The following is a 12,880-nucleotide window of genomic DNA, read 5'->3' on the forward strand; positions in this document are numbered from 1 at the left end:
AGATTTCGGCTTTGGAAATCTCCCAGTTATAAGACACATGGGTTACCACTGCGCCAGAGAGGTCAACCAAATACAACTTATGTAACCAACGCAGCGTTGGCAGGGACAAGATAAAAGAAGCGGATAACTGTTGGATTCAAACGGTACAGTTTGACTCCCACATCTACACCAGCCCGGCTAGCACGGGCAGGAGACAATTATCTCCCCGGGGAAAGGATATAAATTTATCTTCTCCCACAGCTTTTTAAACTCTCAGAGCACTGGCTCACATGTGGATATATCCAAATACTATATGTGTATAAACGGGGGTAAACTTCTCCTATTCCAAGTTCCAGTGATTTAGCAGATGGGCACGTTAATTATATTCCTTGTCAGGGGATATAATCGGGGGATATAATTTTTATCTCCCGCCCATGCTAGCCCTACAGGTTATTTTTTTTATTCTTCTACATGTTTGCCCTTGACTGCAATCTCACTTGGTGGAGGGTTATGATGCAGTCTTAAATGGTAGCGAGCTAACATGTTAGAGAGTTGGCAGTTGTACCCCTCGGTCATACCCAACAATCGGTTTTTACGCGACATCGCATCGGAACACTAATTCGCCTTTCTTGACGAGCGATTCACCTTTCTTGGTAGCAATGTTAACTTAAACCTGCGAGCTAATAATGACAGCTTGTTACACGTTCCTGCTAGTCGTTCATTGGCGTATGGCAATTCTATTACGGTAAATGTGGTTAATTTATGGAATGAGCTGCCGAGGGATATAAGACAGTCCAAATAATTAAATATCTTTAAATCGCGGTTAAAAGACTATTTCCTGTCTAGTATGTAGCAAAATATATATGTATTTTGTGTATGTTTAAATAGTAATATGTATTTAAGTTTATATATTGATATTTATATAAATATATATGTTTTTACTATATATATGTAGTATTACTATGTATTGTATATGTAATGTTTATAATTAGCACAATTTAGGTATTGCACTATCCCGTTTTCTCTAATATGTTTCTTCTACCAAAGGTTGTCTGGAGGATATCGCTTCAAGCGATATGGCCGCCTTCGTGCATATGTATATTATCAGTTTTTTTTTGTTAACCTGGTTTTATATTTATATGTGCAATAAAGACTTTATCTTCTTCTTCTTCATCTTCGCTTAGCGGCACGTCTTTGTCGATATGGTGGTGGTGGTACTAGCCACGGCCAAAGCCTCCCAGACTAGAGAAAATTCAGAAATTATAAATTCCCAAACTGCTCCTGTCGGGAATCAAACCCGGGACCCCCAGTTTAAATTTACGGCGCTCACCGTTGCGTCGTCGAAAATCCGGACATAAAAACGGATTAGCCTTTTAAAGTCCACTGCTGGATACAGGCCGCCTGTTGGGAATCGAAACCGGACCCGGCTTAAGAGCGTATTTAGTTTTTTTTTTTCTTTTTTGTACAAAATTCATTTATTTCAAGTAGGTACAGTTTATAGTCAAGTCAGTCTGTTTGTAGTGACTCTACCACCGGTAACTTGAAGGCTCGCTACCATCTTAGACTCCATAATCACTTACAATCAGTTGAGATTACAGCCAAGGGCTACTATTCAAAGGATATTGTTATACCAATTTGCATGAAGAACATCGTTTTTGTCATTGGCATTGTTATATGTGGCGTAATGTATGAATGTAACTTTTTTCTTTTTTTCTTCCTTAGAAACTTTAGTTACCCAAAGTAACATTAAACATTTAGCATACTTGCCCTTATTCCGAAACAACCTGACAAATCTTTACAAATTATGAATTAAGTTTCATAATACAGATTTGTCAACAGCGAGGACAAAGAATAATCGTTCATTTAATTAGATAATTGCATGACAAATTACATTGCATAATGTACCACAATAATTATTATTAATTATATTGAAATTGTAATAGAGACCCCTTCGGAGCGCAGCTGTTAGGATTATTCCTACTTTATCCCTTTATGGAAACTGAAAATACATAAGTACATATATATTTCAAACGAAAAGAGAATTCACTATAGGTAGGTATTTATCTAATTTATATGTAATATTATGTGTCCCCAGAGTTTTCACAAAATGTTGTATTTAGATAAAACTTATGAAAACTCGTGATTTGAAAAGGAAGACTCAAGGTTATTTCGAGAACGCACTATTGTAGACGAACCTACGATTGTATATTATAATGCGTAGGTACGTAACACGAAAGTAGGTACGGCAATGTCACGATTCACAAACTCATTAACTGTTCCTTCGTTTAATATTTTATCACAGGACTTAATACCTAATCTACTCTGGAATAGTAAATAACATAAATGCCTTGCCATTCTTCTCATTTGTATTCATTTCAATAAAAATCGCCTTGGACTTTCGCTGATGACGTGGAAAGGTTACCAAAAATAAATTCATGCTCGATCGTATTTTTAGCACATTGGCTCGGACCACGACGGGCAACCAGTTGAACGGGGATTTTGCACCGATCACTTATCGTTTTCTAATAAAAAAAACTACATAGTGTTAATTGTAAATAAAAACAATAAATAATGGTATGGTGAGACAAGAACACCGTTTATGTTTTTAAACGTTTCAAGGTAATTCCACGTAAAAATAATCCATAAACCAGTGATAAAAATATTATACAACGCATTCACACCTATTTTCACACTAACCCACGCAAACACAACGTGTTGTCAGTAGCAGAGGCTCCTCTCGAAACGAAATGTTGTGTTCTTAGTTTGACGGTGATATTTTGCTGAGTCCAGGTGAAAATAGGATGCAAGCAAGTTAAAAAGGAAACTATGGACGTTATCCGAACTGGCACCTACTAATATTTATCTGCTTTATAAAATTGTATATTGACTAAACATATGGAATCTGAATTGTCACCAGATTGCGAAAAAAATAAATCACCAGTGCAGAAAAAGGAATATCAATGGGAAGATTTGAGAAGGGATCGTAACGCAGGTGGTTATCCTTGGACACACCTCCTAAAAGTGCCACTAGAAGGTGAGATCACTGCTGAAGATATAATCCGAGAATCGACTCCAAGAAGAAGTATGTCGCGGGAATTTTCTAAATCCCGGACCCATTCACCTGTAGACCGAGGTGGTCAAAAAATACTTAATCTTGACTCATCTCCAGGAAGCAGTAGAAAGCATGGCGAAGAAGGTGAAGATGAAGGAGTCCATGTACCAAATTTTTCGAAAGAAATATCTTTAGACTCTGATGACGACATTCTTAAAACAAGCAGTTTACATACGCCAAATGCCCCTGAAAGTTACGCTAGTGCATACTTAGTGACTCCAGCAGTAATACCTAAAAGTGCATCTCCAAAAAGTATATTGAAACGACGTATACCAGAACCACAGTACATAGGTGTGTCGGAAACACGAGAAAAAACCAAATGTTGTCACCCACTTGTAAATAAAATAAAACATTTAGCCGACAAAACATTACATAAGTTAGAAAAAGCTGAAAATGAAAAGTCACCGCTGACGAAGCGTAAAAAAAATGATAAAGTTCAAGAAATAAGACAATTAAAAAATTCACCTGGAGCCGTCCGAAGACAAAAATTTAGTGCTATTAGGTTAGGCGATTCGGATGAAATGAGTAAAACTATGAGTATAGACACACCACCGCCAAGGAAAAAAAAAGAGCACATTTACGAAGATATTGATGAATCTAACAACGTTGACTTGGAAAAATCATTACATTTTGCATCCGATTTAAAAACACAGTACAATGACAGTATTAAAGAAACTGATAGTTTTGCAGAAAAAAAATCAAATGCTTCTCAAGATCCTAGTTTAGTAACTGATGATAATTTATCTTTAAAAGCTGACGATCACATAATGGAAAAATTATATAAAAAAAATGACATAAACAGAGAAGCCATGCTTTTAGATGAGGAGATGGACCCGGATGAACCTAAGGTTGAAGAAGTTTTCCAAAATCAAAAGGATGACACCCGAAAATGTGATGACTCTCCAAACATCACCATTACTGAAATAACCAATGATGATAATACTATAGAACAATCTACAACTATTCCTATCGAGACATCACCAAGCCCGAGTCCTCGTGATACTGAACGGAAACAAAAAAAAGCGGACTCCAGTGATATCGAATGGTCTAGACCCAACAGGTAATATATTATTTTTTTATTTAATCCATAACGGTTTTCTTTTTCTTGAAGTGTGTGAGAGTATGTGTTATTCTGTCATGCGTAATAATGGCATAACATTTTAGTTACAACTGCAAAGCGAACGCGCTAGCTTATAATATAGTCTGATAAATATAGCCCTGACCGGTACGTCTTCCTGTACATTGGGTAAGCTCTTTAAAATTGTCATCAGTGATCAGTGCTCGCGGTTGCTTTCGCGCTAGTGAATAGTTCATTTACTGGCGGGCTTTTGTAACAGATTATCATAATGACTTATTGTCCGTAAAATATAATAAATTCCTCAACCGATAACTCGAAAATAAACATGTCGCGGATGTAAGGCCATTTCAATTGGACGATAGTTATGAGTAAGCTCCGTCGATGGACATCCGAAGGTGGGACTCCAATAGAAAAACCTGTTCGACCAACGAGGGAAGGAAGTGTACAATTATATACACCGGAAGTACGGTGTGCATGTCAATTTTTTCAATGTGATTCGTTATTGCCGGAAAGAGTAAATCCAATCGGCACTAGACCAACATCGCGAGCTAGCAATTTTATTCCAAGTGTGAGGTAAGTCACACTATTATAAACACATGTTTAAAGGAAATACATACAATTGTTCGTGTTTTAAGACAAACTACAACTTGCAAAATTCTGAAACCACTTAATCGTAATTCGCCCGGCGACTGCTGCGGCTAAAACGAGCGCCAACCGTTGGCCTAATTGTAAATCGTGAAACATGTCTGAGTGTATTTAAATTTAAACTCAAACTTCTGCGATTTAGTCGATTAATTTTATAATTTACTACAATATACTCGTATATATTATAGTATTAGCATGGCGAATAAAAATATATCTTTATAATGTAGCGAAAGTTTTTTATTTACTCATATATTTTAATTATTATCAAGACGTGCATATTCCCAGTAATTAAAATAATTTTCTTTTTTTAGTGATCACGAATATGAAATAATTGAAAAGCCGCCTCCTAATATAATTTATACTTCACCAAGTCTAGATGAAAAACCAGTCATGGTTAAAACTGAAGACGAGCTATCTAGTACAACCTCGTTGGAGCGAAAATATTTACAACATACTTCTGATGAAGATGACCACATTGAAGATGATGAGAAAGTTAATACAAACGAAGAAAAAAATGAGAGTTTGATAAATGCTGAAGCTTTACAGAAAGACATTGAAGACCGGTTTTTTGTAAATACACCTTCAAGTGCATCGAGAACTGAATGTGAAGTTAGTACGAGTCAAGTTGAGGATTCTTCTGCATTAGAAAACTTGCCTTTAAAACGAAGTAGTCGGAACAAAAATTCTGATGTTACAGAGAACAAAATACAACAACGTATTAAAGAAGGAACAGGCAAATTAAAATCACAAGCTGGGAAATTAAAAGCTAAATTACATAATATAAGAAATAAGCAATTTAGCTTACCAGAGAGGCCTAAGTTTAAAATGCCAGATCGACCAAAACTCTCCTTGCCAGACAGACGAAAATTCAGTTTGCCAGAGAGACCTAAATTTAAAAAAATCAATATATCTGAAAAGTTATCGTTTGGTGACCGAAAAAAATTTAGTTTTCCAGATCGACCTAAGTTTAATGTTGGTGAATTTCCTAAATTTAAAATGCCTGAACGGCCAAAAATAAGTTTTGCTAGTCTTGGTAGAAAAAAGGAGCAGAGAATTGATAGCAATATGTCAGGATCAACATCAGACTTACAAAATGTTGCCTCCGTAGAATTTGAAGCTAAAACGTATCCAAGATTATTTAGTAGGAAGAAAAAACCTCCATTAACAAAAACCTCTTCTTCTCCAACATTAAACAGAGAAGATACACCACCTCCAATATTCACATTTACGAGGATGAAAAAAAGTAATCAAGATGAACTTTCATCGTATATACCAGATACATCAGAACAACCACGAGAGTACGGTATTGTTGATAATGACGCCAACTATGGTACTGAAACTGAAGGAAGAAAGCAGTTTAGTACCACGTATGATTTTGATAAATTGGACCAAGAATACGTAGATGATGAGCAAAATCCACAAAACCTAAATGACAATACTAGCTCTACTCTAGATGTATCACCGTCTAATCAAGAATATACTCATATAAACGAATTAAATAATGACGAATTTTTTGTACGACCGAGAGGAATTTCTCGCGAAAATATTCAAGTTCGAGAATACTTAAGCGATGAAATACGACAAGCATTTAATATTCCCAAAAATGTTCTCGCTGTAATGGGAAGCTCTGAGGGAATAAAAAATATTTATGCTAACGAACCAGAACCAGAAGTGGATTCGGAACTTATGATTGATGATAGTGAGGCTATGAGGTATTCAACCGAGGATATAAATGAAAGAGATGATGGATATTACACATTCCCACCTGTTAGACCTTCAAGAGCCAAACGAAAGAAAAAAGAAACTGAGTCAATTAAATACATAGATGACAGTGTGAATGCCAGCATGCAATTTAGTGAGATAGACTTAGGACTTTCAGAGGATCAGCTAGATAACAAGAAATTAAATGGTGATGCTGCTGATAGAGAAATCGACTTTCATAGTTCAGCCAATGAATTTGACTTAAAACCAACTACAGATCTACAATCTATACATGAATATGCAAATGATGATGTTATAGAATATCCGGATAGTCTCACGATCCAGTCAAAAACTCTTCCTATGCCACCAAAAAGGAAGAAAAAGACTATAAAAAAGGACCATAAACATTCGTCGTTAAATAGCTTTACTGTACCAGATATGTGGCAATCATCCAAGAACCAGAACGAAGATGTAAGTAAAAATATTATTATTTTAAACAAATTAAGCTACTATTTGATGTTAACTAAAAAAAAATATTAAAATGAGGTAATATAGTAGTAAAATAATAATAATAATCTGTGCAGTGAACAATAATATATTGAATAGGTTTACCATCGGATGTTGTGATAAATTATTATTTGGACATAACATCAATATTTGGTAAAAATATATAAAAAAATTTGAAAGATTGCAGAATTTCACAATCTATATTGTTGTAAACCAATATAGAGAAAAATAAATGTACTCGAAAATGCACCAACGATTTAAAATAATGCACATTGTTACACCGGTGGATTTCTTTCATCTCGAATGATAATGGTGCCAATTCTGTTAAGCATTTAATTCTTTAAATTAAATAGACAGGTCTTAAAGTTAAGTTACGAAACTAAATTGCCAAAATTTTTAATATGCTTTTTGTGGAAAAACAGCAATATCTCTTGATGTTAAATCTAATTTTCTTTCAAAATATTTGTATACCAGAATTATTAGCACCATACCATCAAACCTTAGGTGGGAAACTAATGTAATGTGACTAAGTGAATCAAAGAGTGAATTTTCTTCTTTAATAATATTACGCAAAAGACGCCTAAAGTAAATTATACATAAAACTGAGCGTTTATTTTTTTGTACGGTGGGTAACTATTGCCCTTTTTAAATACGTAACTGAATTTTCGTATTATTTAATGAAACATTAAATGTCCTCATAATATTAGAGTGGAGTTAAATTCAGTGTGGGCAATTGGTACTGGCAGATGTCCAATGCATAGATAAACTTTTGGACGAAACGTAAATTGTATTTATAGACGCCTGCCGTCATTTGATTGTTGACCTAGTTCAAAAGTAAAGCTAAATATTCCAGAGAATAAGGTCAGCTTTAATATTATATTGAGATGATTTTGCACAGGCAAACGAACTTAGTAAACCACTAATCGTATTTCAGTTTACTCGTAAACATACTTTATTATATTACCTAAATATGAAAAATAATTGGAAAACTACTACTTATCGTGCAGTAGCTGTTGCGTGTGATCCGTTCTCGGGGGTTTTTTTTTCGGAATAAAAGTACAAAATGTAAATTAGTGATGTGTCAAATTTCATTTTTTTTATTCCGAAAAATAAACTCCTAAGTTCTTTTCATCAGAGTGGTCAAAACGAACGTTAATAAGACACACATTTTCGCAATTATAATGATATAAGTATTGTTAAATTATTACATTTCATTTACAGATCATCGTATATAGAACCGAACACGAATACATTGTTCCTCATTCTTATAAGTCAGCAGCTGAACAAAGCCCTTTGGCTCCAAGACGAAATCGATCCAGAAGCTCTCGGACGACGTCTGTATGTGATGATGATCGAACTTCACATGGAGCTGAATCTTTAATTCTTGATACTCAAATACCTGTCACTGAGGATATGAAATTAGAAGCAAGTACACGACAAGAAAGTCCTGGCTATGCTACGGTTGATAAAAGTTACATATCGGGTAAAATAACTAGACGATCAAAAAGTAAAACACCACCAGTTAGACGCAAAAGTAACAGTTCTGAACGTAAATATTACACAGTGTCGGGTATTAAGTCTGCTCTACCAAATCGGCCGCCGAGAAAGAAATCATCGACTAGCCTTATGACTTTAAATAGTTTTAGAAAAGATTCCTTTAACGGAAATGTTACGCAGTACGATGAAATAGGTGAACCTCAGTTCGAAGAAGTACACAAAGACCTTCAATCAGGAGAAGTTGTGAGCAAAATGAAAGATCGACCTTTACCTCCTCCACCACGTCCACCAAGAGGACCGAGACGAAAAAAATCAGATGACATAATAGAACATTACAAATCTAAATCAGAGACACAATTGCAAACTTCCCCTAGATTCAGTACAGACGAAACTGAAGATGTGGTTGAAATTGAAGTTTCGACCCAAACAGACCCTTTACCAGATGACATTGAATTTGATTTAGGACTTGATGATAATCTAGATGTATCTATGACTAGCTCATTAAGAGACATTATCGATGAAGAATCCATACTGGGTAAAGTTTGTGATAAACGTGTCCAGCCACGTCGTCCTTCCCGTTCTGTTTCAAGGTCGGAAAAGTCTCTGAAATTGTCAGATCCTAAAATGTCTGATTATTCTAAACAAAACCTTGGCCGTACTTCACCGGCGGTTATATTAGTGGAAAAACGTGTATCAAGTCCTACTAAAATAAATGAAAAAGATGAAATCTTAACTGAAGCCTCTTTGACTGTAAAACATATTAATATTGATGAATCTCAGATACCAGATGTACCACCACTTCCTAAATCAGTCCATAAAGTCACACCAAATTCAGATTTATGTAATGATATAACCACGGAAGAAGGCCGAGCTCTTAAAAGAGTTTCTGATTCATGCAGAGATGTACAACTTGACAATTTAATAACACAGAGACTTCAGGTAAAAGATTTGGATGTGGGTCGATTAAACGTATCCGAGTTGCAGGCAACAAAAATTCTAGTGTCCGATATTGAAGGAATGACATTAAATGTAAACGAATTAGACTCCAAGTCGGGTCACATTTCAGTAAACGGAATAGAATTTTCACAATCAGTTATTGACGAAATAGTCAAAAAATTTGCTGAAATTTCAACTATCTCAGCTACGACTATACAACAGCCAGCTACACAAACGATTGAAATGGTGGAAGTAGCAAGGCCAATAAGTAGAGAAGAGGAAACTCAAACAGAATCTCCACCAGCGGAAACTAAAACTTCACCTTCGGCCGAAGTACCTTCTGAAACTATTGAAGAAATTACTGTGCCACCACAACGACCACCCCCTCCTGACTTAACTCCGCTTTTATATTCATATCTACAGGACATGTCAATCCCATCGACATCATTGCAGCAGGCTAGTTCATTCCGGGAACGACACGTAGGCGAATTTCATGAACAGCTTCCAGCGCCGCCGCCGCCACTTCGACGGTCAAAAAGGAAACCAACAGTTCCACTCAGTGAATCTAGCTCCGATGAAAACAAGCCTAGACCCTCACCGAGGCGAATGCCGCCACAGGCTAGAGCTCACGAACCTTCAATAACGGAAGCTGGGGCCCAATTTCTTCGTGTATGTCAGAATTCTATAAGTAGAACTTTTAGAAATATTTTCAATACATTCATGTCCTACATAAGTGGAACAGAAGATAAAAGGGATGTTCAAATGGCAATGGTTATATTTCTCGTTTTGATTGCAGGATTGATCATGTTCGGTTTAAGTGATAGTAGAACAATACATCATCATCACTGGGAATTTTTCAATCCACCGGACAATAAGCAATGAGTTTAGAGGATGATCAGGAAGTACTTAATAATTGAACAAAACAACATGAACTACTTACTTTCTGTTTGATATTAGCAATTACTTTAAAGTTTGAAAGCATATAAAATATAATAATAGCAAGCATTTCTAACCAAACTTTCCAGCACTATGTATACCATATGTCTTTTTATTTTGTTTTTCATTTAATAATAAAATGAGTTCAAAAACGTGTGTTTTACGAGCAAAGGCCCTTTTGACTCAATCGTCATGTTTTTTATTATAAGAAATAAGGTATGTACCAAAACTTAACCTTCATTTTTTGGTATTTCATTTAATATTTATAGCAGGATTAATTTAGATACTGTGACAAATCGAATGTTATGTTAAAAAAAACAAAAGTCATGGCTCTATAATTACACCGGTCAATTAATTAGAGAGGAGATAGTAAGTTTCATCAAATATTAGATTTAGTATTTAAGGTAAATTATCTATTAAAATTATAAATAAACTAACATGCATACAAATACTACTTATATATATATATATAAGTATGATGGGTTGTCACTTAAATAAGTGATTATAGATCCTCGATTTTGCTGACAACAAAAATGCCGAAAGTTTCTTCGTTCGTCAAAACACTAATATCGTCACCTTTCACATACCGATTTCACATTAAAACAGCAATTATATTTAAAACTTAACTATGTAGAATTTTGTACGTATTTAATCTTTAATGTGTATTTTAATTATTCAAACCTAAAATTTATATCCTCGGGTCTCTAAAGCATTATTTTGTATCTATTTAGATTTAATTGTATAATTATTATTATTATTGTCGTAGCTAGATATATACGTTGTTATTAATTGCACTGTTATCTATGTAAACGTAGTTTGTGGTATGATATTATGCATTTTGTAAATGATTGGTGTTTAAATTGAACCTACTTACTTAATTGAAATAAAATTTGTTAAAAACTTTTCGTTTCGTTCTTGATTTAAATCCATGTACCTAACGATTAACTGATCGAACACCCTTACTTGGACGGCCTTGGTACTTGTGAGATTTTCTACTAACGTCTACCTATTCTACGATGTCACTCTTTTACTTCTATTCCATACAAGTAATTTGACAATTTGACGCGATCGAATAGATAGACAATCTATCACTAGGCACTCGGAGACATTCGCGCATGTACCATGTTCACTGGTGCCGATTCATATAATCTCTAAACAAGCACAAGTTAGTGCTGAATACTGTATACAGAACTACACTAAATGGTCTGGATTGTCTGGACGAAATGGTTTTTTCTTCGGTAAAGTATATGAAAAGGACAGCGTTTAAAACTTCCTAAATCAGTCCATAAAGTCACACCAACTTCAGATTTATGTAATGATATAACCACTGAAGAAGGCCGATCTCTTAAAAGAGTTTCTGATTCATGCAGAGATACACAACTTGACAGTTTAATAACACAGAGACTTCAGGTAAAAGTCGATTAAACGTATCCGAGTTGCAGGCAACAAAAATTCTAGTGTCCGACATTGAAGTAAATTACAAGTATGTTTAGTTTTTAAGCTCAATTGTTACGTTAAATATTTAGCGTGGCTGCTCAGCGAGTAAACGCAGCGAGAATTCTTGGCACCTGCACCATGCCACTGGCCCATGACCTCTACTGTAATTATTTTAGTTAAAAGTTTGATGGTAACATTATCAATAAAAAGGGATAAATATCAACGTTCACAATGAAAATATTATTGTGTTTCCAATTATTTAATTAAGTTAAAGTTCATTTTAAACTAAAATAATGTAGGTCTTGAAGTATCAGTATCTTGAAGCAATGGCAACAAAGACATTAAAAATAGTTTTATCCTTACGCTGACCAACTACTGACCTCTAATAAATATTATTACCATTGCACAAGCTGCTGCCACTTTGTTTTTGTCTCCAATTGACAGACGCCATTTTGGCGCTGTAAGTGGGACGCTGTTATCCGGAACTAATATAATAAAATTTTAATTACCAAATACACATTAATATTAGTTCCAGAGAAACTCGTGGGACTCATTTATCACTTCAATAAAAAAACAACGGTGTCTACTTTTGACGCCATTTTGGCGCTGTAAGTGGGACGCTGTTATCCGGAACTAACATTTTAATTACCATATCCCTTGTCAGAGGATATAATCGGGGGATTTGATTTTTATCTCCTGCCCGTGCTAGCCCTGCAGAGCACTGGCACACAAGTGGATATTATATCCAAATAATATATCTGTATTAATAAACGGTGGTACACTTCTCCTATTCCAAGTTCCAGTGATTTAGCAGGTGGGCACGTTAATTATATCCCTTGTCAGGAGATATAATCGGGGGATATAATTTTTCCTGCTGAGCAGAATATAATAAATATTGCCCCTATTCTAACTACTGGTTACTTTACGTTTTTAAACTATAAACGGGCCGAGCTAATCTGTAGCCCACCCATCAATGATCCATCATTATTAATATTATATGGATTACTTGATAGGCTTCCTTTTATTTTAAAACAAATCCACACGGATGACGA

At 35.0% G+C, this 12,880-nt stretch overlaps 1 protein-coding gene across 5 annotated transcripts; it reads left to right on the top strand.

Moving 5' to 3' along the window:
* The first annotated feature begins 2,461 nt into the window (after positions 1-2,461).
* LOC120636075 lies at positions 2,462-11,246 on the top strand. 5 transcript variants are annotated; one of them, XM_039907360.1, is made up of 4 exons: positions 2,462-2,598; positions 2,897-4,151; positions 5,126-6,986; positions 8,244-11,246. In XM_039907360.1, exons 2-4 carry the CDS (start codon positions 3,064-3,066, stop codon positions 10,335-10,337), a joined length of 5,043 nt encoding a protein of 1,680 aa, XP_039763294.1. In that variant the 5' UTR covers positions 2,462-2,598; positions 2,897-3,063; the 3' UTR covers positions 10,338-11,246. The 5 variants fall into 5 exon arrangements, with proteins under 5 accessions (XP_039763294.1, XP_039763296.1, XP_039763295.1 ...); XM_039907362.1 differs by lacking the exon at positions 2,462-2,598 and having other exon boundaries at positions 2,612-4,151; positions 8,244-10,124; positions 10,252-10,389; XM_039907361.1 differs by lacking the exon at positions 2,462-2,598 and adding an exon at positions 2,613-2,769.
* Positions 11,247-12,880: the final 1,634 nt, after the last annotated feature.

Source organism: Pararge aegeria, chromosome Z, assembly GCF_905163445.1.
Source record: "Pararge aegeria chromosome Z, ilParAegt1.1, whole genome shotgun sequence".
NCBI lineage: Eukaryota > Metazoa > Arthropoda > Insecta > Lepidoptera > Nymphalidae > Pararge > Pararge aegeria.

Bases quoted from the DNA above. Each gene is read 5' to 3' on its own strand.
- LOC120636075 (XM_039907359.1), top strand. From the start codon at position 2,875: ATGGAATCTGAATTGTCACCAGATTGCGAAAAAAATAAATCACCAGTG. The intron at 4,152-5,125 runs GTAATATATTAT...TTCTTTTTTTAG, and splicing joins GAATGGTCTAGACCCAACAG to TGATCACGAATATGAAATAA. The intron at 6,987-8,243 runs GTAAGTAAAAAT...TTTCATTTACAG, and splicing joins CCAAGAACCAGAACGAAGAT to ATCATCGTATATAGAACCGA.